This window comes from Muscardinus avellanarius, assembly GCF_963383645.1.
Source record: "Muscardinus avellanarius genome assembly, chromosome: 2".
Lineage (NCBI taxonomy): Eukaryota > Metazoa > Chordata > Mammalia > Rodentia > Gliridae > Muscardinus > Muscardinus avellanarius.
Window position 1 is genome coordinate 118,071,498 of NC_137787.1, and position 26,099 is coordinate 118,097,596.

Consider the following 26,099-nt stretch of genomic DNA (forward strand, 5'->3'; position numbering starts at 1 on the left):
TCAAATGTAAATACTGTCCTCTTTAAGTGGTACTCTTGTAGAGAATGCAACCTGCACAATTATCCCAGTAATTCTGTAACAGAGACAAGGTCTAATTAGAATAGATTTAAGAGTTAGAGAGAGAAGATAGTGAGTAGAGACAATTCTTTCAAAACGAAAAGCTTTGCTACTAGTGGAGGTAGATCCAAAGCAAAGTTTCTCTTTTAATGCAAAGAGGTATGCAGGATGTTTCTTTGCTGATGAGAATATTCCAGGAGAGAGAAAAACCCGATGATATTAAAGAGAAGACAGAATTGTTACAGGTATTCCTGAGTAATTTGAGGGTCAGGATCTAATGGAGAGGTGATGGTTCACCTAGCAATGGAGAAAAAGCAAAGGATGTATGTTCAAATGCAGACATGTTCACTGATCAGATGATGGGAACAAAAAAATGATCTTCTGTGAGTACTTATTTTCTCATTTAATAGAAAGTAAAGTCGAGCTGGGCAGGTGGCACACGCTTATAATCCCAGCATTTGGGAGGCTGAGACAGGAGGATCCGGGTTTGAGGACAGTCTCAGCTACTTAGTGAGGCCCTTTGCAACTTTGTTTCCAAATAAAGAATAAAAAATAGGGCTGGGAGTGAAGCTCAAAGGTAGAATGCCCCTGGGTTCCATCCCCAGTACTGGGGCGGGGGGGGGGGGGAGGTCATCAAGTGAGACTGGAAAGTTAGAAATGAAAACATGGTGGAGGTAGACAATGAATAAAGAAAATGTGATGGATGTCAGGCAGAACTAGGGCCCATTTGAGCCTTGTGGTCAGTGCTTAAAGTGAGGTCTTTCAATACTGTTGTATTTCACATTCACCATCTGTATGCATAGTACATAAGTTAGGTTTAATCAGGATTAAATTCAAATGTAAACAACAGGGGAAGGCCAAGAAATCTGAGGATCAAGGAAGAACTCTGAGCTGTGTTTAAAAAGGAGATGAATCCAAAACTAAGAGATTTCCCAAATCTTTCCTTAAAAACTTAAAATGAATTCCCTAGACCTTCTTACAAATCCATACCCCTAAGGCTGATTTTCAATACCTTTCTAATCTACTCAAATACCTTTTACTCTTAATGCTACAAAAGAATTGTGAAATTACATGATAACTTGAATATTCTAGAGTACCCAAATCTTCCTATGTTATCCTAAAGACTTTCAAGGGTTTTGTTGGTAGTGCTCCAAGAAATAACTGATCCAAGTTGTTAAGCATAGTCTTATCTCCATACTCATGGCACATTTATAATTATTTGAATATGTAATCCTTGAAGATAATGTCCAGGCTACACACATAGCTTTGTTATAAGAATCTTTTTGTAATGGTACATTTCCTAGTGATATTTTATATCCTAGGATGTTTTCCACAAGTTCTCACAAATACTACTCTACGAGCTTCACAAGATAAATTAAGCCAGCAATCACTTTCCTATTATAATTTCTTTTCTTTTACTGTAACCTTAATAGTTTTTGAGGTACTGGAGATAAAACCCAGGGGCATTCTACCTCTAAGCTACAACCCAGTCCTATTTTTTATTCATTATTTTGAAACTGGGCCTCATTGAGTTGCAAAGGGCCTAAATAGCTGAGGCTGTACAAAAATTGTGATCCTCCTGTCTCAGCTTCTCAAATGCTGGGATTACAAGTATATGCCACCAAGCCTGGCTAATAATTTTAAATATTTTCCATTTAAACACTTTTCATGATTAGACACGTCTACAGACAGGAGCTTTATTAAAGAATACACACTTTCATACAAATTCTAACCATGCAATAGCTTACCTCAATTCTTCATTAAAATTATCTAAAAAAAAAACTTCCTTTAACATAAAAAACTAAGAACTACAGGTGTGAACCTTTTTCTAAGGGGAGGAGGTACACAGTCATTAGGCCACTTTAGGGAGTCTTAGTCACAATCAGTAGAGAATGTTGTTTTCCATGCCAATATAAACATGATGTTGGGCAGCTACCAGAAACAAATTAAGAAGCTAGCTCAAGCACCACCGCCTAGGAGTAAGGCCACAGCTGCTTCTTAGGAAAAACAGATGCTTAGATAATTACCTATAATAAATTTTTTGTGAGAACAATTCCCTCAGAAAGAACAGGAATTTTTATATTCCTATTCAGTATAAAAATAAAATGTATCCCCAAAAATCCACAGAAATTTTTTTCTTTTCACCAACTTCTTTTAAAAATTTCTCTTCTCTTTACTAATTATATTTTGGAAAGCTAATATGTATATACTGCCCCATCAGCCCACCGAGCGTAAAGGAGACATGCTACCACATTAGCAATGGATAAAAACAGATGAAAAAAATGAAGCTAACATTTTTTACAGTGAAAGTGACGTGCTTCACATACTAATTTCTATACCACTTAAGTTTTCAAATTCAAACCCCATGTAAAATCATCTTACATTCAAGCCTTCAGAACAATTCTGGTAAAAGACCTAATTGATGATGTAGTACAATTTGTATTAAATATAAGAAGTACATGGTGTGGCATATGTGGTGAGATTTTTACTGGCCCCAAGATTTTATTTTTGCAAACCCATATGACAAGTCTAATAGCAAGGATAGAAAAGTCAATACAATTTGGCCTTATTTTCAAACCTAAGATTCAATGCTTAACACACAAAATAATAGCCTCTCAGAGCAAAGGGCTATGGTTTAGAAACAAAGTGTTCATTCAAACACTTCAAGTTCCAAAGTGCAGGCTTCCGCCATCAGAGCACTGACATAGAGCAACCCTCTCCCAATGTTCTCAGTCTACATTTGGAAATATGAAGGGGGGGGGGACACTAAAGCTGAGGGATTAGTCTTCTTATCTTTACAATACTATTCTCCTCAGGAAACCCAAAGACACACTACTCTGGACTCTCTCTTCTATTTTACTGTTTTGGCAAAATGGAAAAATAAAATCATGACACCAGGTTACCTAAAAGTGATCAAGCAAGGTTAGTAAATCCAAATCACTATTAGCACATGGATGCAGTAAAATGTAAAAATATAGAAGATATGAGAAACTAGGGCTGGGAGTGTGCTCAGTCATAGAATACTTGTGTAATCATGTGAAGCCTTGGGTCAACCCTAACACCTGGGGGAGGAGCACCACTATTAAGGCTCAGCTAACTGTGTTACCCTACAAAACAAGCAGTCTCCTATAAGCTATCTCCTTGTCCTCCATTTAACAAATACTTCCGTTTTGCACCTTGATATATCTATATAATACCTTTTATATCCTAGATAATTTCAATAATAAAGATTACCCAAGCATTATAAAACTTGGGATGGGGGAATACTTAAAATATCCCCCCTTCAAAAGACAAGGATGATTTTAATTAAACTATTAGCAAGCTAAAATATTTGTATACTAGCTGCCTTTTAAAATACATAGACATGCCGGGCGTGGTGGCACACGCTTGTAATCCCCGCGCTTGGGAGGCAGAGACAGGAGGATCGCGCAGGTTCGAAGCCAGCCGCGCTGGCTTAAGAGACCCTGTTTCAAAAATATAAAATAGGTCTGGGAGTGTAGCCCGGAGGTAGAAGGGCTTCCAGGAAACCCAGTACCACAAAAATAAAATAAAATAAAATAAACATAGACATAGGATAAAGTTATTTTTCTGTATAAATTCATTAAGATAGATCTGTGATTATCATATCAAGATCAGAAAAGGTTAGATCACAATCAGAGATAAATGCCTGTTTTATCATAAAAACAAATAATGAGGCTGGGAGTGGTGGTGTATGCTTGTAATCCAAGTACTTGGGAGTCGGAGGAAGAATCGGAGGTTCAAAGCCAGGCTCAGCAACTTAGTGAAGCTCTCAGCAAATTAATGAGATCTGTTTCCAAATAAACAAAACAGGTCTGAGGGTGTAGCTCGGAGGTAGAATGTCCCTGGGTTCCATCCCCAGTACCACATACAAAAAAAGAAATAATGACTATGAGCTCATTTTTATTTCTTTTGTTTAAGTATGGTCATCAGCTTTGCTATGTTTCTGAAAGTTTCCCTGTATAAGAACACAGTTGAAACGTAACCAAACTAACTCAAGATGTTGGAATTACATTAAGTAAAACTAGATGAAGCACTAATTAGCACTCTAGCACATAATCCTGGAGTTCTAGGTAGATGATTCCTTTAACAGAAAAGATGATGGTCTCATAGAGTGCTTCTGGGGGGGAACATTTCTTTAGATTTGTTTTACAGTACCTGGGATTTAACTCAGGGGCATTCTACCTCTGAGGTACCTCCACAGCCCTAGTTTTTATTCTTTATTTTGAAACAGGTTCTCACTAAGATGTGGAGGACGTCAATAAGTGGCTGAGGCTGTCCACAAACCCATGTTCCTCCTGTCTCAGCCTCTTAAGTATTGGGATTACAAGCCGGGAGTGGTGGCGCATGCTTGTAATCCCAGCATTCAGGAGGCTGAGACCAGAGGATCAGGGTTCGCGGACAGCCTCAGCTACTTAGCAAGGCCTTCTGCAACTCAGTGAGACCCTGTTTCAAAATAAAGAATAAAAAATAGGGCAGGGGGTGTAGCTCGGAGGTAGAATGTCCCTGGGTTCCATCGCCAGACCCACAAAAAAAAAAAAAAAAAAAAAAAGTATTGGGATTTCAAGCATGCACCACCATGCCCAGCAGTGTTTTTTGTTATTTTTAAGTCCAGTGTTAATTATGTTGTCCAGGCTGTCTCAAATTCCTGGGCTCAAGTGATCTATGTTCCTTTTGGCATAATAAAAAGCAGAGTAGAAATAGTTTAAGGACACTTTATTTAATTTAGGTTAGGCTACTGTAAATTCCTTTTAGCTCTGAAAACATACATAGCCATCTATGAAACTATCAGTAGTAAGAATAAATATTTACAACAGAGGCTGAGTATCCCCCTATTGGAAATAGTTGGGCCCACAAGTATTTTGGGTTTTAAATCTGGAAATATACATAATAAGATATCTTTGGAATGGGACCCAAGTCTGAACATGAAATTCGTTTACGTTTCAGACCTCAGCACATGGCCTGAGGTCACTTTTGTTAGTTTACCTGCCTTCTGACTGCAACTAGCAACACATGATGTCAGATGTAGGATTTTTTACTCGTGGCATCAAGTCAGCCAGCAAAAGTTTCAGGACTTGTAACATTTCAGATTTTTGTATTAGGAATATTAACCTGTACTGACATGAAATCCTGAGGCACATGGAAATGTCTACAAAAAGAGACAAATTTCATTTTACTACCATCCAGCTTTAGCCCATTACTTCCCCTTTGTCCTCTCTCTCCTCCAACCCAGTTTTATCAGGAATTTAGAAATGAATTTTTATTATGAAGTTTTCAAAGAAAGAAAAACTACAGTAAAATTTTTCCATTACTTAAATACATTATCAATTAACTCAAACTCATGTATAGAAACGACTACTTTTAATATAAACTGAAGATTTTACTCTTCGATTACATCCTTGTACATTGTTTTCTTTTGTCTATACTGGGGATGATCACGCTAGGTAAGCTCTCTACCACTGACTATATCCCCAGCCCAATACTTCCATGCTTCTAAATTTAAGATTCTGCTAAGATACATGAGGCATTGTCTGAGTGTTTGACTTCAGATTTCAAGATGAATATTAAAATGAGCAAAGTTAAGCTTTGGGACTTTCTAAAAGATCCAAAGCTTTGTTAGTCATCGTGTCTCCTTGGTTTGCATTACAGAAGTAGTAAGGTTTTTCATCATACTCATATCCATGAAAACTTTTATTGAATGGTACAAACCAAAACTTCTGTGCTTATAATGTTATAATACAAACCCTTTTGAAAAAAATGTTATAATCTGTGTTATGCAAAGTCTAGACTCTATAACTATGAAGGCAACACATTACTGGCCATTTTTTGTTATTGTTTTATTTGAAAACAAGGTGCTCACTAAGTTACTGAGAGCCTCACTAAGTGGCTGAGGCTAACTTCGAACGTATGATCTTCCTTTCTCAGTCTCCCATTCTTTAGCTTCACTAAAAATGACATTCACGGCCATTTTTAGGCATACTAAATGATGAGGTCAGGAGTCCAGCTAGTTAAGATACAGATCTGCTCATATTTAAGAAGAAAGTTTTTGAGTTACTGTTTATCAAAAATGATTTGTAGGATGAAACCAAACTTTGAAGTAAGCAGAATGGGTTATATGGGTTTTGTTACTACTAATAAAACTTGATTACCTTGAGGTATTATGAACTCGCAAAATATAAAATATCCTCAAATTATATATGCCTATTTTAGAAGTTTGAACATTTTTCTAAAAATCTAAAAAAAAAAAACCTACTGAGAAGAAATGCTTCCTTTATATCACTTCTCATCCATCAGAAATGTACTTTTTCAAGCTCATCTGCCTCTATGCAAGTACTTAAGTAATTACATTAGAGGCTCAAGAAGGATCAGAAATAGTAACATACATTCATCTAAAAATGATATTGTTTGGGTCAGAATTTTATTCTGAAGATTGTGCAAGGTCAGATTCTGAGACTGTTTCAAACTTGGGAAATCTATCAAGCATAAGAGATGAAAGAGAATAAAGTAAATAGGCAAAATAAATACATTTTTCATAGCCATCCAGTAGTAAGAGAACCATTCAGTTAAACATTGGTTAACTGTTCAAAATAACTGTTTAGATTTATTTATAAGCATCATTCTGTTAACAAGATTTCTAGACCTGTGGTAACTTAAAATATTTGTGTTTATTAAAAGTAAGCATGTATTAAATTCTTGTTAATTAAAATCTAGGCACTTAACTGAAATGAATGCATGAATCATTTTAGAAATAAAAACAGTGTATAAGAACAGTATTATAAAAATATCAAGAAGGGCTTATACACAATGGCTGAACATGCTTCCATTTGGGCGTGCTTTTAGTGTGTCTGATTCTTTAAATTTATGTGGATGGAATATGGTGAGGTGACAACTAATAATAGTTTATCCCAAGCACAAGCCTTCTGAAAGATATTCTGATTGATGTATTAACAAGCTAAAATCATGAAAACCCTTTTCAGTCATAGTAATATACATACTCTTGTCAACACGGCTACATTTGTCATTGATGGCAAACAGCTTCTTCAGATCCTCTTCCCTTTCACAGAAGAACACAAGTACAAACAGCACCATACAACAAGTGACACACAATAAAATATATCCTCCCAACTATTCCTAAGGTGAACAATCCTTCAGAAACGTACACTGTGAACCTGGAGGCTTAACACTCATATCTCAGTCATGGGTACATAGCCAGGAAAATGAACGTCATGATGGACTCCTGCATTCTTCACATTGTGCTCATGGACAAAGTCAGTGTAGTTTCTACGTGCGGTCTGGGGTGGGGGCAAGGCCCTTGTGTTCCACGGGTTTCCGCCACGTTGACAGCAGTCACTGGAAGCAGAGAGCCTGGACAGTTGGGGAGTTGGAGGGGAGCACAGTTAGTCAACAGGAACAGGAAAAAATGGATGTGTGAGAGGCAATGAAGAAGAAAGGCACAATGACTTGCATGCACTATGGCCAAGTATTGGTACTGACACCTACTCCATGCAACAATGACATTCAAGAACAAGAGGGTAAATCCACAGTCACATGTAATGAGAGTTGTCTATATAGAAATGCACGCAAGTAATCAGAATCAGTTAAGTGAATTAATTAAAGAAGAAATTTCATAGACAGCAAGACACTGTATCTGTACCTGATGTTGCTATGAAAATCAAATGCAGAAATGTTGTTTGGGGCTAACAAGAAGTAAAATTCATTCATAATCAACTTAATTTAAATATTTAAAAGGAAAATTCTGTATAAGGACAAAAGCATATATGGAAAAGGGCAACTGTGAAAATTATCCCCCAAATTAAGTGATTTCACAAAACTGAACTCCAGGAAACAAAATTTCAAAAGAGCATTTAAAAAGAAATCTGCCCTAAAGTCCATGCAATTTTACATCAGTGCACCCAAGTAACAATACAGAATCATCTCTCCTTCTATAATCAAAGTTCAAAGGGCCTCAAAATGAAATTCAACAGGTACAGATGAGATAAGATGAATGTCCCCTTCAAGAAATAGTTTAATAGGCAATTAGATGCTTTTTATAGCAGTGTTATAGAACGAGAAGAGTGCCATGCATATGTGCAGTCTCCAGTTAGAAGTGATCAAAGTCCTCTGATAGAAAGAAAACATTTGCCAAGACTTAGCAAACTGAAGATTTATGAAATGGCAAAAAGGGCAATACATATTTCAAACAACTGCAAAGAAAAAAGTTACCTCAAATTTAAAAAATGTCTGAAAACAGGGTTTTAAATATAGTGTTAGCCAGGAGCAGTGGTGCCTGCTTGTAATACCAGTACTTAGGAGGCCAACCAGGAGTATCACACAGGTTTGTGGCCAACCTCAGCTACTTCATGAGGTCCTTTTCAACTTAGTAAGACCCTCTTTCAAAATAAAGAATAAAAAAATAAGGCTGAGGGTGTAGCTCAGAGGTAGAATGGCCCTGGGTTCAATCTATGGTAATGCCGGGGTAGGGGGGTATCTTTGTAACTCAACAAAAATGCAAATCTTTAATCTTTAGAGAAACTGAAAAGGACTTTTCAGAACAAATGTGGGAGGCTTTTTAAAATAAAGTTTTCTATTAATTAAAATATAATTTATCAGACCTCACAAAATTCAAACCTTCAACCAAGGGTCACTATAAACTAATTCACCCAATTAATGGTGTCATTTAAAAGATACCAGTAGCTGGACATGGTGACACATGCCAATAAGAACAATACTCAAAAGACTGGGACAGGAGGATCATAAGTTGCAGGCCAAGCTTAGCAATTCAGCAAGACTCTATTTCAAAATAAAAAATAAAATAGGGCTGGGATGTATCTCAGAGGTAAAATGCTACTGGGTTTAATTCCCAGTGACAGAATAAATAAATAAATAAATAAATAAATAAATAAATAAATAAATAAATAAAACTTGAATAGGGAGTAGATTTAGATGAAAACTTATCTGAGGGAAATATGAGGCTCCATTATTCTGCCCAACTTTTCAAACCTGGGGAGCATTTCCAAATCTTTTAACACTTTCTAAAGGAGGACTATTTTACATTCTTTTAAATCAAAGCATGCAGAAAAAAGAATGAAATGCAGAATGAATTTTAAGTTAAGGCTAGAAAATATCCATTTTTATCCAAGACATGTCAGCTGTGTATTCAGTCCCATGCCCTGTTGCCATTCGCTGAGGCTCACTGGGTTTTAATAATCACTGCTTTACTCCATTTCAGCAAAGGATGTCTCAGCACGACCACATAAAGGAAGGAGGTCACATAGTTCCAAAGTTTTCATTTTTCTTGAAATTAAATTTAAATCACTAATCTTTCTCAAGGATGGATCAAAGGAACTGGGTAGTGCCTAACAAATGAAATTAAAACTTTTTTATAACTTAAAAATACAAAGATTAAAATTGGGTATTTTGAGACCTTGTTCTTTATACTTTTAAGGGTGTGCCTTACACAAAGCGCCCTATACCACACTCCCAAGTTAAACATTTTTTTAGAAAGGAGAAAATGGGGAAAAGAATCTCTTAATCACAAGTTTTTTGGAACTGAAGTAAAAGTATGCCCAGCCATCAAGAGCAAAGCGTCCTGCAGTGAGTTAAGCCAAAATTACTGTGGAGAAACAATTACACAGCACAGACGAGACAACCACCAACCACTGCTGACCCACCACCAGATAGGAGAACTGGTTGCACAGAAAGATGACCAAAACCTTGACACCATCACAGAAACTCATTTGATTTCAGGGACCACGCAAACTGAGGGCAAAAGAGAAAAATCCTATGTGTTATTAAAGTTCACTTAATAAATGGGCACGAAACTTGAACAGATGAGATACCCAACACAACCACACAATCAAACGATTCCAAAGGCGTCCCTCCTCCCCAAGCCCTACACATTTAAATAGGAAAGGATGAGCCCAAATAATTGATTCCAATAAGCCACAAAATATTCATATTTGTGTACTTACTATTAATCTAGAAAGATCCCAAAATCTAAATAAAATATCCTTCCTCTCTTTAGATTTTCTCTTAATGTCTCAAGAGTTAAATATTTCAATCATGCTTCTCTTTGGCTTTTTTTTTTTTTCCTTTTTTAGTGCTAAGAATTGAACCCAGGAGCTTTCTACCTCTGAACCACTCTTTTGGGACTATCTTATTTTTTATTTTGAAACGAGTTTCACTAAGTTTTGGAGGACCTCACTATGTAGGTGAGGCTGGTTGTAAACCTGAGACCCCCTTGTCTCAGCTTCCCAAGTACTGGGATTACAAGCATGTACCACCACACCTGGCTCTCTTTTGACCTTCATCTTCAGTCTTTGATGAAGAAAACAGTTAACATCATATTGCATGGAACAACATGGAACCTATTTTCCTTATGGCTCTGGGATAAGGTTCCAATGATTAGCAAGGAAGTTCTTTTCAGTAAAGAACCACCCGCCAATCCCGGACCATGCTTATCAAAACAAAAACAACTGTCTTGTGTTCTTCATTCAGACAACTGGACTCCCTTCTTCACCCACATACTTCATTTTTCTATCTTTATAACTTGTTTAAAATTCTGTTTTTAGCTCACAAATATGAATAATTTGTTTTCAATCACATTTCAAGTATTTAAAGATTACAACTTGACTTTTAGAATACAATTAAGCAAGCAATATTTTGGTTTAGGAATTAACAAACCATTTCCTGGCATGCTGGTCTGTTCCGGAACTCTGTGTAGTATTCTCTATCTCCACCAGCACAGGACCAGAAGATACAGGTACAGTAGATCTTATATCCCAAGCCTTTGAACAAAGTTACAAAAATCATCTATTTTGCCTAGATAAGAGTCCTCATCAGCAGATAGAACACTAAAATACAATATTATCTACACTGTGAACTAATGAAATATAAACAAAAGTCTTTTATATTACCTTAGAGATAGTTAACAATTTAACTGACATTAATATTTTATTGATTTCCCTGAATATATAGAGACAAAATGTTTTGCAGAACATCTGTTCTACTTACAGTGTTTTAAGAGTAAGACAGGGAGGTGTACATTACTGTGACACTGAAGGAATAAGGACAAGAAAATGCATACAACTTACACAAGGTATATCTCTATAAAATCCAATTAATGATACTAATGTGTGATATTAACTATCATGTTCTAGTATCTTAGAAGTTTGATATTGTCTTACCTGTTGGGAGTCATTATTCTGAGTTGAAACATTATTGTGAACACTGTAGAGGAAAAAAACTATTAAAAATAATATATAAAATTCTAGGGCTACATTTTGTAAGATTATACACACTTCAATAAAAGCAGAGCCAAAGATATGACCTATTTCAAATAAAGAACAAATCTATTGGAGGTATCTAAAACTAAGAAGGTCAGATATCCAGAAGACATTTACTCTAACAGGCAAACACCTGCTTTTCTATACACTGGTATTTCCACATACATGTATTTTAATTATGTGTTAAGACATTTACTTTACTACTAATTTTGTTTATTCATTGGACCAGCATAGCAAAACAGAACACCACAAATGATTGCTTACAGAAAAATTTCATCGGTGTCAATGCATAAGACAATGAGACATAGGTTAAAATTAGAAACTTGTGTATATGCCTTCCTCTCCAAATAATTTATAATTTCTATGTGTGTGGTACTCGTGATTTAACCTTGGGGAGAATCTACTACTGAGCTACACCCCCGACTCTTTTTAAAATTTGTTTCGAAAGAGTCTTGCTAGGTTGCTGAATCTCAATAAATTGCTGAGGCCGATGTCAAATCTATAATGCCTCCTGCATGGTTCTTACTGCTGAAAATTGCTTTGGCTATTCTGGGTCTTTTGGTTTTCCATATGAAATTAGAAATCAGGGAAATGAAAATTAAAACTACAATAAAACTCCATCTAACCTCAATAAGAATGGCAATCACCAAGAAATCAAACAACAATAAATGCTGATGAGAATGTGGGAAAATAGAACTCATATATAGTGTTCATGGAATTGCAAACTAAAGCAGTTACTGTAGAGATCAGTATGGAGATTCTTCAGAAAATTGCAAATGGATCTACCATATCATCCAGGTATACCACTCCTGAGTAATACACTCATATACATGTTTATAAGCAGCACAATTCATAATAGAATTGTGGAAAACTATGGAACCAACTAAGTGTTCATCATGGATTATGCAATTATGGGGTATACATACAATGGAATTCTACTCAGCAATAAAAAGAACAAAATTATGTCACTTGCAGGAAAATGGATGGATTTGGAGAACATTATGTTAAGTGGAAATCAGCCAGTCACAGAAAGTGAAGACTCATATGCTTTCTTCTGTATGCAGGCTACAAAAGGGACTTTAAATAATGGAGGAGAAACCCACTGGAGTAAGGGAGATGGTCTATAGGAGAGTGAGGGTGAGAGAGAATTAATGAAGAAAGTACTTCCACTGACATTATGTACATATATGAGAATACAAATGCCAATCTCAATATTACATATTGGGGAAGGGAAAGGAAGCATTAGGGAGGGAGCCGGGGGAAAACTCACCAAGCACTGTGTGCATGTATGTCCCTATCACTCTCAACTACATTATGATGTGAGATTACAGCACACCAATAAAAGTATTTATTTAAAAAAAAAAAAAAAAGCCAGGCGTGGTGGCGCACGCTTGTAAACCCTGCGCTTGGGAGGCGGAGACAGGAGGATCGTGCAGGTTTGAAGCCAGCCGCACTGGCTTAAGAGACCCTGTTTCCAAAAATAAAAAAGGATAAAATAGGTCTGGGAGTGTAGCCCGGAGGCAGAAGGGCTTCCAGGAACTCCAGTACCACCAAAGAAAGAAGAAAAAAAAAAAAAAAAAAGAAAAAAAAGTAAGAAAATAATCTATAAATCTAACTGCAGCAATGTGTTACAGGAAAATGAGATACATAATAAAATGCAATCAAACCCTTACTGTTAAGTTACTGACCTTCAAGGATTAAGAAAGAATACTTGAAATATCACAAAGGGATCTGTTTTATTTATATGTTGTGGTACTAGGGACTGAACCCAGGGCATTCTACCTCCAATCTATACCTCCCAGTCCTATTTTTCTTTTCCTCTCTTTCTTTCTCTTCTTCTTTCTTTCTTTCTTTCTTTCTTTCTTTCTTTCTTTCTTTCTTTGTATTGGAGATTGAACCCAGGGGCATTTTACCTCAGAGCTACACCTCCAGCCCTATTTTATTCTTTATTTTGAAACAAGGGCTCAATAAGTTGCAGAGGGCCTTACAAGATGCTAAGGATGGCCAAAAATTGGAAATCCTCCTGCCTTTCAAGTACTGGGATTACAAGCACGGGCCACCGTGCCCAGTTCTATTTTTTATTCTTTATTTTGAGACAGAATCTCACTAAGTTGCAGAAGTACATGCATGTGCATCCTCAAAATGCCTCCCTCCTGTCTCAGCCTCCCCAGGACAAGCATGTGCCACTACACCCAGCTTTCCCAAAGGAACTGAAAATCACATGACCAGGGTCAGGTTCGCACAAACATTTCCAACAACACTCAAAAATATATATTGAGCCAAGATGTTATTTAAAAAGAGAAACAGGCAATACTTCTCAAACAGAAAAAAAAATCTGAATAATCATCCAGAAACCTTTCTTAGAGGGCAAAAGTGAAACCAAGACTACCTGAAGATGAAAGTCAATTAAGAAAGACCTCAGGTAATGTATAAACCCATATATACATACATATACATACATACATATGTATATATATGTATATATAATACATACATACATACACACGCACACACACATATATATGTATATGTGTGTGTGTGTATATATATATATATATATATATATATATATATATGTATGTATGTATTGTGTGCGTGCGTGTGTGTGCGCGTACACACGCGCACATGTGCTGGAGAGTGAACTCAGGGCATTCTACCTCTGAGCTACATCCCCAGCCCATTTTAGTTCTTATTTGGAAACAGGGTCTCACCAAGTTCCTGAGAGCCTTAGTAAGTTGCTGAGGCTGGCTCAGAACCCATGATCCTGCTGTGAGATATGCAACATCAATCCAGTTATATCCTATTTATAAAGTACATTTTGATTACAAATTGAATTGCCTGAACTTGCGTTACTATTGTCTGAGGTCAAACTCAAACTTGGGGCTGGAGATGTGGCACAGTGGTAGAATATGCACAGAGCCCTTGATTCAACCCAAAGCACCATAAAATCGCTGCCCTCATTATCATCCTTCTTTCAACACATGATGAAGAACTTATCTTTGGGGTCTTCCAGTTCATTTCTTTTTTACATTTTCAAACCACATAGTAGCCTGGTCTGCCTTTCTTCCTTTCTTTTGGATTAAAACCCAGGCACTCTTCTACTCAGTACCCCCCCCCCCCAGCCCTCCAGCCCTTTCTATTTTGAGACAGAGTCTCTCTAAATTGCCCAGGCTGGCCTTTAACTTGTGATCCTCCTACCTCAGCCTCCCAGATACTGATTATAGGTGCATACCACCATGCCTGGCATAGCATTATTTTTAGAAAAATTCTCAATATAATCTAACTAAAAAAAAAAATAATCAAATGTTTTATTTTTAATTCTGTTTTTACTCATGGAATATATTTGGAATATTGTTTTATATATTTTGTGGAGAATTATCCTGATATCGGGATTTATGCTATCATTACCACTATCAGAACAGCCTTTGCAAAACATGCTTATTCAAAGTAATGTAATTACATTTTTAAAGTACATTGTACTTAATTTGTGTAAGGGAACAAAGGATCTACTTTTCTCTTTATTAAACTAGATTATTCACTGTGTGTGTGTGTGTGTGTGTGTGTGTGTGTGTGTGTTGTTTTTGTTTTTGGTGGTACTGGGGTTCCTGGAAGCCCTTTTACCTCCGGGTTACACAGACCTATTTTATACTTTTTTTAAAATTTGGAAACAGGGTCTCTTAAGCCAGCGCAGCTGGCTTCAAACCTGCGTGATACCCCTGTATCCACCTCCCAAGTGCAGGGATTACAAGCATGCGCCACCATGCCTGGCTCATTGTGTTTTAACTTTACCTTCAAACCAATTACAAAATCATTAAGTAAAATTAAAGCATATTTAAAAACACTGTTTAGGGTAGATATATTGAAAAGTAAATTGTAAAGAATATATCTTTCAGGCAGAAGTACTTTTTGTGAACCATTTTGATCTTTCCAGAATATACTATGCTGGTGTAAGTAACTCATTATCCTACATTAATAAAATCTCATTCCACCTGCTGAACACAGAGTTAAACCAGTCTATGGTTCCTCTGTTACTCTCTGAAATTTTCCCTAACTGGAAATAACTTCATTTAGTGAAAAATAAAAAACAAAACATGACCAAAACAAGTGTTTATAAAGAACAATGTTAACTTACCCAAAGTTTCTTGTTTTCAACTAATTTGAAATGTGGAAGGCACTATTTTCTTTTAATTATGCATACTCTTTCACAAGTATGAAAGCATTACTAAATGAATTACTTATTATTACTGATCTAGACCTGGCTTTCCACTGTAAAGGATTACGTGGAGGGAGGGAGGGAGAAAGGGAAAGTACCAGTATCAACTATCCTTTAAAATGTCACCCCTTAGTCAGATGTAGTGGCACATGCTTGTAATCCCAGTACTGGGATGCTGAGCAAATTCAAAGCCAACCTCAGCAACTTAGCAAGGCTCTCAATAACTTAGTGAGAACCTATTTCTTTCTTTCTTTTTTTTTTTTTTTTTTTGGTGTCTCTGGGGTACCAGGGATTGAACTCACAGGCATTCTACTTTCGAGCTACACCCCGAAGCCTGATGTTTTATTTCTAATTTGGAAACAGGGTCTCACTAGGTTAATGCGAGTCTCACTACTTGCCGAAGCTGTCCTTGAACCTACAATCCTCCTGCTTCAGCCTCCCAAGTACAAGGATTATAGGCATATGCCACCACACTCAGCTGTGAGACCGTTTCAAATTAAAAAAAAAAAAAATACTAAGAGAAAGGGATGGAGGTATAGTTCAAAGGTAGAATGCCCTGGGACTCAATTCACAGCACCAAAAAAAAAAAAAAAAAAGTCACCTCTTCTACCTCTTCATAATATATTTTTAGTTGAGACTCATAAGGGAATAGTAGTTAGGGGAAAAAACAGTATAAAGAAAATAATTCACATCAACCAATTTAAAAAACTTTATTCAAAGAGGAACTTTACAAAACTGTAAAGTACAAAATCAGGGCACATTTTAAGCCAAATAGTTGTGCTCTTTTACACACTATTGCTTTCCATGGTTCACTGGAGCAAAACTGTTTACGTACACAGAGCAGCAAGGGTGAGAATGGAAGGCTGGACCCACCAGTTTTTTTGTTTTGTTTTGTTTGAGGTACTGGGGATGGAACCCAGGGGCATTCTACCTCCAGGCTACACCCCCAGCCCTATTTCTTATTCTATATCTTGAAACAGGGTCTCACGGAGTTGCAAAGGGCCTCAGTAAGTAGCTGAGGCTGTCCACAAACCACAATCTTCCTGTCTCAGCCTCCTAAATGCTGGGATTACAAGTGTGCGCCACCACTCCTGGCCTCAAGCTCAGGTTCTCAAACACTGTCATGAGTGGTACTTCTTCTGGAGAGCTAGAGTCCCTTTTTAAATGTCATTTCTTTTTTCTTTTGTTGTTTTGTTATTGTCATTGTTGTTGTACTGGGATTGAAACCAGGGGTATTCTACTTCCCAGCTATACCCCAAGCTCTACTTTTTATTTTTATTTTGAAACAGCATCTCACTAAATTGCAGAGGGCCTAATTAGTTGAGGCTGGCTGAGAACCTGCAATCCTCCCAAGTACTGGGATTACAAGTGTGTGCCACCATGCCCAGCTTTATTTCATTACTAAAATGCCTTTATTTCTTTTTCAGTACTGGGGATAAAATTCAAGGGCATTCTACCACTGTACTACATCCTTAACCCCCACCCCCACCCCTTTTTTTTTGGCAGTACTGGAGATGGAATCCAGGAGCATTCTACCTCCGAGCTACACCCCCAACCCTATTTTTTATTCTTTAATATAGGGTGTTGGCCGGGTGTGGTAGCACACGCTTATAATCCCAGCATTCAGGAGGCAGAGACTGGAGGATCCCGGTTCACGAACATGCCTCAGTAACTTAACGAGTCCCTTTACAACTCAGTGAGACTGTTTCAAAAATGGAAGGGCTAAAAAAATAGGGCTGGGGGTGTAGCTTGGAGGTACAATTGCCCCTGGGTTCCATCTCCAGTAATGCGCAAAAATATAAAAAATAAAAAAATAAAACAGGTTTCCCTGTTTTTAGTGAGCAAAGGGCCTCACTAAGTAGCTGAGGCTAGCCACAAACCCTGATTCTCCTGTTTCAGCCTCCCAAATGCTGGAATTACAAGCATGTACCACCACGCCCAGCTCCTAACCCTTCTCATTTTGAGATAGTCTCATTTGCAGAGGCTAGCTTTGAATTTGTAATCCTCCTGTCTCCTTAGTTGCTGGGATTACAGGTATGTATCACCATGCCGAGCTTCTTTAACAGCCTATTCTTAAAGAAATTGAAAAAAGAAATCTATTATTACTTAAGTATTCCATTTCTGCTGTTTTCCAGAGGCAAAAGTATAGATAATTAAGAGAAAATTACAAGCCGGGCGTGGTGGCGCACGCTTGTAATCCCGCGCTTGGGAGGCGGAGACAGGAGGATCACGCAGGTTCGAAGCCAGCCGCACTGGCGTAAGAGACCCTGTTTCAAAAATATAAAATAGGTCTGGGAGTGTAGCCCGGAGGAAGAAGGGCTTCCAGGAACCCCAGTACCACCAAAAAAAAAAAAAAAAAAGAGAAAATTACATTTAGCATTAACACTTAATTTCAGTTCCCTTTTTAAATGTCATTTCTCATAGAAAAGAGACTACTGCACTAGTATTGGGAAGAGGCTTTAAAATATATTAATATACCAGTAATGGGAAAGATTTCCAATTTTAAAAATATATCATTTGTACTAAAGAAAGCCAGGACTGTCAGGAAGAAGGGACTTGTAATTTACATTTCTAAAGAGAAGGAAAGAAAACCAGAGCCAGGGAAGAGGTCCTTTACATTTCTAAGGAGAGACAGATGGCCTAAGGGATGGGGGAAATCCCAGGTCCCAGAGAAGCAATTTAACACATCTTGGGAAGATAACAAGAGGTGGAGAGGTCTGTGTCAGGAAGACAGGACTGCCCCCACTGGAGAAAGCAGAAAACTGGGCTAAAGATAGGGCAGCATATCTACAGATCAAAGGACCTGCCTCAGACTTGGTCAGGATAAGAACTCAGCTTACTGGGGTTCTTTGGTGAAATCATTCGAACTGCCCTCTTGTGCCATTCTCAGGCACAGAGCTGTAACTATCTCCTGTATTTCTATCTTTTTAATAAACTTCTTTAAATCCTCAGCAACTGCCCAAGCTATGCATATTTATTCTTAGCTTAGGACAAGAACCCGTGTTTTTTTTTTTTTTTTCTGTTTTTCTGTTTGTGTGGTTGTGTTGGGGGAATTACTTCTTCCCTCACACACCGAATATATTTCACCGCAACAACTACATATTCCTTACTTTTTGATCAGAAATATTTATTTCCAAACATCTTAGAAGAGGGCCTAAAAACTTTGTAATTTTTCAACATCATATCACTGCTTGAATATTGTTTCCATTTCTACTAACTTTACTAGGTACTATTTCTTTAAAGAGTGTTAATACTAGCCAGGTGTGGTGGCACACACTTGTAATCCCAACATTTGGGAGGCTGAGACCGGAAGATCACGGTTCACGGAGAACATCAGCTACTTAGTGAGGCAGTCCACAAATTAGTGAGACCATGTTTCAAAATAAAGAATAAAAATAAAGAAAAAAATAGGGCAGGGGGTGTAGCTCAGAGGTCGAATACCCCTGGGTTCTATCTCCAGTCCCACAAAGAAAACACACACACACAGTGTTAATATTCCATCCCAGACTCTCTTTCAGAAAAGCAAGCTATGATACATTAAAATCTTTCAAAAAGTATATCCCTAATATCCCTCCAGTTTTTCTTAAAAGGAAATTATAAATGAAATAGCTCGAAAGGACACAGAATTGTACAACCCCCAAAGGCACCAAATTCTGTATATTACTCAGGAATAGAGTTACTTATTTGTAAATCAACCTTTGTTCTCTGAACTCCTTCTGTGCAGAGATCATGATTGACTCCTCTGCACATCTTCAGTCATTTGTCAATAACAAGCATACTCACAGGCATACAATGTTCACACTCACTCCACTCTAGTTCTCTGAACTGCTTTGCTTTTCCTCATGTCCAGTTTATCTGGCTTTGTGTATCCATTTGTTTCCTATTACTCTCAATGCCTAGAGGCAGTGTGACACTTCAAAAAGCCTTCAACAAATATTTAATGACAGCAACTACTTGCAATATTTAATGCAGCAATAAATTGCAAACATTGTTTATCAATACCTAAATTGCAAACATCACTCACCTGAGATCTTCAAGTTTTGTTGTACTTGCTGACAGAGATAAAAAGATAATATCCCATTACTTTCAAAATCTTAACAGAGTAAATTGCTTCACTATTCATTAAAGTCAAACTTTGAATAATTGCTTGATAAAAGCTATGTTTCCCAACTACAGTTTTTAAAGCCTTCATTTTATAAAAGTGTTCTGGAAGCAGGACATAGTGGTGCACACCTGTGATGCCAGTGCTTGGGAGAATGAGATAGGGGGATCAGAGGTTCGCTGCCAGCCTCAGCAACTCAGCCAAACCCTCCACAAGTTAGTGAGACCCTGTTTCAAAATAAAAAATAAAATAGGGCTGGGGGTTGTAGCTCAGTGGTAGAATGTCTCTGGGTTCAACTTTCAGTACCATGAAATTAAATCCATCAATAAAAATAAAAGCATTTATGGAAATGAGCATCATGCCTTCTTCCGCCTCCGAGGCCCTGTCCAAAAGAGTTCTCATCGCTCGGGATTTATTCGATTAGGATCACAATTTAGATATAGGTTAAGTTTAATAACTCTTTTCCGGATCTTTTGTTCTTGCACACAGGCCCTCCCAAATTAGGCCAACCATCTCAGTTACAAACGTGGAAACTAAGGCGTAGAAAAGTAAAGTGGAGCCAGGTGTGGAGGAGCGCACCTCTGATACCACAACTTGGGATTTATACTACTCAAGTCAATAATGGAGATCCTTCTCATTTTTAAAATAAAGCAAGTATACACCTTTTCTTTCAAAACTGAACTAACTTCAAGTCTCCTACAGGAAGCTAATTCTGAACAATATGAAAAACAAAAAGTAACAGGGTTTGAAACTATCACAAACTAAAATGGTTTCTTTACAGCCATATACTATTTAATTTACAGCCACTCCAAAAATTAATTATATGACATTTAAAAAAAAAAAAAAAAACCAGTATTGGCAAATATCAAACCACGGCAGCTGTTTCATATAGCTAAGGAAGACCCTGATATTGGACATACTTAAACTTCAATCTCTATTTTAATACAAAATCAAATCCAAGTTTAAATTTAGTTGTCAAAGTAAATTCACGCTTTTTCTTGCATAACTGAAGTATCTTCAATAACAAGTAACATTTAGGAATTTGAATTTATCTATGTATAACATATACTGATTATTAACTTGTTTTGTGGTGCTGGGGATTGAACCCAGGAGCATTCTACCTCTGAGCCACACCCCCAACCCTTTTTATTTTGGTTTATTTTTATTTGGAAACAATCTCACTAACTTTCTGAGAGCCTTGCTAAGGAGCTGAGGCTAGCTTCAAATCTGCCATCATCCTGCCTCAGCTTTGCACGTTTGCATTTTGTAATCCTAGTACAGTTTGCGCCACCATGCCCAGCTAAATTTTAAAATTGTACTTAACAAATGTTTTAATATTATAATACAATATGAAACAATTTTTACTTAAGCTGAACAAAATCTCAGAACAGCATCTGAATGGTATTACCATAATTTAATATCAGCTATCAGTAGAGGCCTATGTAACTTATGAAATTGATTACACTAGAAGAGCTCATTAGACAGGAATAAACCTAAAGATATTCTTCAATAACCTCTTCTCAAGGAAATGATGTCAGCACAAGTTTAGCTGTCAAGGAGAAAGATCCTTTGAAAGAGGACTGCACTTTACCTTTCATAAGTAGAGTTCGGCGAGAATATCTTTTGCTGGGTCTTCTTTCAAAAGATGTTGATCTTCTTGCCTTATTGGTTTTTGTGGTCTGATACTCAGTTTTCCCACTAAAATAAATGAGGTATATATCAGTAAGGATAAAAGAATTTGAAGCCTAGTACGTAACAAGATACACATATGTAAAAATCTACATTTAGATTCTCCTTAAAAGATTTCTGAGCTTTATCCCAAATGAACTACTAATAGTTCTGATGTTCTTCTTTACCACATCATTCTTTTACTCTACAGGGTTTTGTGAAATATATAAGATTAATTATACTTTGTTTTCTCAAGAACATCTATCAGATGTATATTAGATATACATTTGTAATTTCCATACTCTTATAGAAACCCCCTCTCCTTCCTATTAACACTCCTCAATGCAAAGCATGTAATTAAAAATGACTTTCAAAACTGGGCGAGGTGGCGCACGCTTGTAATCCCAGCATTTGGGAGGCTGAGACCAGAGGATCATGGTTCACGGACAGCCTCAGCTACTTAGTGAGGCCCTCTACAACTTAGTGACACCCTGTTTCAAAATAAAGAATAAAAAATAGGCCGGCATGGTGCCACACACTTATAATCCCCGCGCTTGGAAGACGGAGACAGGAGGATCGCACAGGTTCGAAGCCAGCCACACTGGCTTAAGAGACCCTGTTTCCAAATAAAAAAGTATAAAAATAGGTCTGGGAGTGTAGCCCAGAGGTAGAAGGGCTTCCAGGAACCCCAGTACCATTAAATAAATAAATAAATAAATAAATCTATGGCAGGGGGTGAAGCTCGGAGGTCAAATGCCCCTGGAGAGGCCGGGCGTGGTGGCGCACGCTTTTAATCCCCGTGCTTGGGAGGCGGAGACAGGAGGATTGCGTTGGTTCGGAGCCAGCCTTGCTGGCTTAAGAGACTCTGTTTCCACATAAAAATGTTAAAAAATAGGTCTGGGAGTGTAGCCCGTGGGAGTGTATACCAGAGGTAGAAGGGCTTCAGGCTTCCAGGAACCCCAGTACCACAAAAAAAAAAAAAAAAAAAAAAAAGACTTTCAGTTCCTTTTCTGTGATATGCTTTTCAGAATATTTTTCTGGAAACATTGTCAAAAACTAATATCCTGCTTCTCTGATTTCATTTGAATTCTGTTAAGAAATGCCTCCTTCCTTTAACACAGGTAGAAGAGAAGATTTCTTACATGAATTCCTCACAGCTGACTTGCCAGATTAACTTGTACTGTCCATTCCTTCTTTAAGTCATACTGATTCCTATGGCATACTGAAAACTCAGAACTAATAATTGTGTCATGGAATATAAACTGAAACATTTCTAACTTGTGACAAACATGGAGTCTCTAACAATAATGGAAGGCTTATAAAGGACCACAAATATAATTCAGATTAACTTTTTACTCAATGCAAGATACCACATCCTTTTTCCATATGGTATCTAGCTATTGAAAAATAAAACTGGGGGTTATTATATAAAGTAAAAGTAGAGGGATTATGAAATCTATAACACAATTACTATGATTTCACATCTATTCAAGAAACTACAACCAATAATGATGCCTTTTTTTTGACCAGTGGAAGATTTTGGCAACATACTTTACTCCTCTCTCCCTCCCTCCCTCGTTCTTTCTTTCACTGGGGACTGGACCCAGGGGTGTTCTACTTCCTATTACAAACCTGGTCTCATAAGGTCACTGAGAGACTCCTACATTGCTAAGTCTATCTCCGAACCTGGAATCCTCCTGTCTCTGCCTCCCAAGTCGTGGTTATCAGAGGTGCGCTCCTCCACACCTGGCTCCACTTTACTTTTCTACGCCTTAGTTTCCACGTTTGTAACTGAGATGGCCTAATTTGGGAGGGCCTGTGTGCAAGAACAAAAGATCCGGAAAAGAGTTATTAAACTTAACCTATATCTAAATCGTGATCCTAATCGAATAAATCCCGAGCGATGAGAACTCTTTTGGACAGGGCCTCGGAGGCGGAAGAAGGCATGATGCTCCACAGCACATTTCCACAAATGCTTGCATGCTTTTGGATGATCCAATCTAAAGACAAATGTATGTTCTTGTTCTTTGCCCTGGAAATTAAAAAAAAACATTAAAAGCAATGATTATTAGGTCAAATAGTCCTGTCTCTACTTCTGTAATACACATACAACAAGCAGCAATGCAAAGAAGGAAACAATAAAGTCTGCTCCCTAAAATACACTTTCTCTCTCCCATACATGTCCTTTTTCTTTCTTTCTTTTGTGTGGTGCTAAGGGTAGAATCCATGCTGGGCAGTGCTCTACCACTTAAATCCCCAGTCTGAAACTCATTTTCTATAGCCATCTACATTAAAAAAGCAGAGTGAGACAAGAGGATCTGGGTTCGTGGACAGCCTCAGCTACTTAATGAGGCCTTTTGCAACACAGTGAGACCCTGTTTCAAAATAAAGAATTAAAAAAATAGGTCTCAAGGTGTAGCTCAGGGGCAGAATGCCCCTGGGTTCCATCCCCAGTAACACAAAATAAATAAATAAATAAATAAATAAATAAATAAATATTTAAAAATAAAGTAAAAAATTAAAAAAGATTTGAAAGCAAACTGTTTTTTAAGCCAATATAAAATTACTTTTAGGAATGTCCTTTCTACTTACGTGATTTCATTTAACAAAGAAACATAAATGAGGATTCCCCTTCCATTCTTTGTGGTAACTATATAATTGTAATTTAGAATCTTGCTGGGCATGGTAATGTATGCCTGTAATCCTAGTAGTTGGAAGGCAGAGACAGAAAAAAAGGCAGGTTCATAGCCAGCCTCAGCTACTTAGTGAGACCCTCTTTCAAAATAAAAAATAAAACAGGACTGGGGATGTATGTCATACATAGAATGCCCCTGGGTTCAATCACCAGTACAACAACAAAAAAAAAACCAATTAGGGTCTGGAGAAGTAACTCAGTACATCTCCATGAACTCTACATGATAGACTGCTTGTCTAGTATGTGTGAGGCCCTGGGTTTGATTCCCTACAATTCAAAATAATAATATTTAAGGAATTATATACAGTCTGACAATATGTATCAACAGCTTTAAAAATGCTCACATTTTCTGTTCTAATAACCAAACTTCCAGGAGACAAATTATAATGGTCAACATGTACAAGCATTTTCTTAAGGATTTCACATGAGCTGCTCAAACAAGTGGTAGTTCAGTAGTTCATTAGCTCCATTTCATAGATAAGACTGAACATCAAAGTAAATAGAAGCCCCAGGTCACAACCATAGTAGGAAGAGAAACCAGAATTTGATTCTAGTTGGTCTGGCTCCAGAACCTACAGATGTTAACAACTAAAGTTATATTACCCTTCTAGGGAATATGGTTTTCTATAGTAAAACTTAGCATACACCCAAAATCCCAAACTAGAGAAATAGTCAGGTAAATAATGGTTTACTGAAAACTATACAAAAGATAAAGATAAATGATTTATTCATATTATAGAATATCATCTACTATTAGCTGAAATTGAATAAGCTACAGCTTTATGTATATACATGTTTAGATAAAACAAGCTGAAAATATATATGTTCAATTTTAAAACAATTTTACTGTTATGATGTGTTTATATTTGGAAAAAAGTTATAAAATACACGAGAATTATGCCCACTACAAGTGGTGGCTAGCTATGAGAAAAAAGAAAAAGTGGGGCATTAGATCTTAACTACTATTTTTTCTTATATATTTATTTCTAAAAAAAGAAGGAATCAAAATGTAAAAAATACTAAACCTAGATCATGAGAAAAGTAGATATGTGTTTTTTAATTTTTATACTTTTCAATCTGAAATATCTTATAATTTAAACTTTTTTATTTAAAACTATTTCTTAATTTTATACAGTTTTTCATGATAAACTATAAGACATAAGAGGTACTAACCACAGAGGGAAAAATTTAAACTTGTACTATATAAAAATTGAAATTTCCGTTCACTCAAGAGATGCTATTAAAGTGAATCCAATGTCAAACTAAGATGCAGAAGATATCTTGCACACATACACCTAAGAATACCTACAAATGCACAACTTTTTCAATGAGAAAAAGGCACATGACATAATAGAAAAATGAAGAAAAGACTTGAACAGAAACTTTCTAAGAAAGAATACCCAAATATTCAGGAAGTACATAAATAGATGTGTTCATCAGATAGTGAAATGATTATGGGCATCTATCCTGGAATGAGAGTTCAAGAATATATTAAACTACAAAATGGTTCCCCCACCCATTACAAAGACCAAAGTGGAAAATTTTCTACATTATTAAGAGATTTCTCTTTAAAACACTTCATCATAGCCGGGCCTGGTGGTCCACGCTTATAATCCCCATGCTTGGGAGGCTGAGACAGGAGGATCACACAGGTTCAAAGTGAGCCTTACTTAGTGAGGCTCTCGGCAATTTACTGAGACGCTGGTCCAAATAAAATATAAAATAGGTCTGGGAGTATAGCCCAGAGGTAGAAAGCCTCTGGGTTCCATCCCCAGTATCACCAAAAAAAAAAAAAAAAAAAAAAAGAAAAGAAAAGAAAAAGAAAAAAACACTTCATCATTGTCTGATTTTCTTTCAAGTTATACAACAGGAAAATCCTTTGTATATATCTCAGTAATAAAACTTAAAAACTTTTGAACTATATATCTTTTTCATATACTTTTTAGAATCTTCTTCCTCAGGTTCTGTTTTATGCACTTTGTTCTGCATACAATATTGGAAATGGTTTAGGATGCTCTTTTTCAGTATTTTAGGGTGAAGGGAAGAATGAATGAGATCACA

General features: G+C 36.9%; 1 protein-coding gene across 2 annotated transcripts in view; it reads right to left on the reverse strand.

Annotated features, from left to right (window-relative positions):
- EPB41L5 (erythrocyte membrane protein band 4.1 like 5) overlaps positions 1 to 26,099 on the reverse strand; it is a gene marked incomplete at both ends in the record, with an annotated part of 134,240 nt that overhangs the window by 71,615 nt on the left and 36,526 nt on the right. Inside the window, 6 exons of one of the 2 annotated variants that reach the window (XM_080688966.1) lie at positions 7,260 to 7,440; positions 10,759 to 10,862; positions 11,262 to 11,304; positions 19,598 to 19,625; positions 21,267 to 21,373; positions 23,206 to 23,375. In XM_080688966.1, coding sequence (XP_080545092.1) covers positions 7,260 to 7,440; positions 10,759 to 10,862; positions 11,262 to 11,304; positions 19,598 to 19,625; positions 21,267 to 21,373; positions 23,206 to 23,375 — 633 coding nt within the window. Of the gene's footprint in view, positions 1 to 7,259; positions 7,441 to 10,758; positions 10,863 to 11,261; positions 11,305 to 19,597; positions 19,626 to 21,266; positions 21,374 to 23,205; positions 23,376 to 26,099 lie in introns of those variants that run through there. The other variant, XM_080688965.1, reaches the window with a different exon arrangement.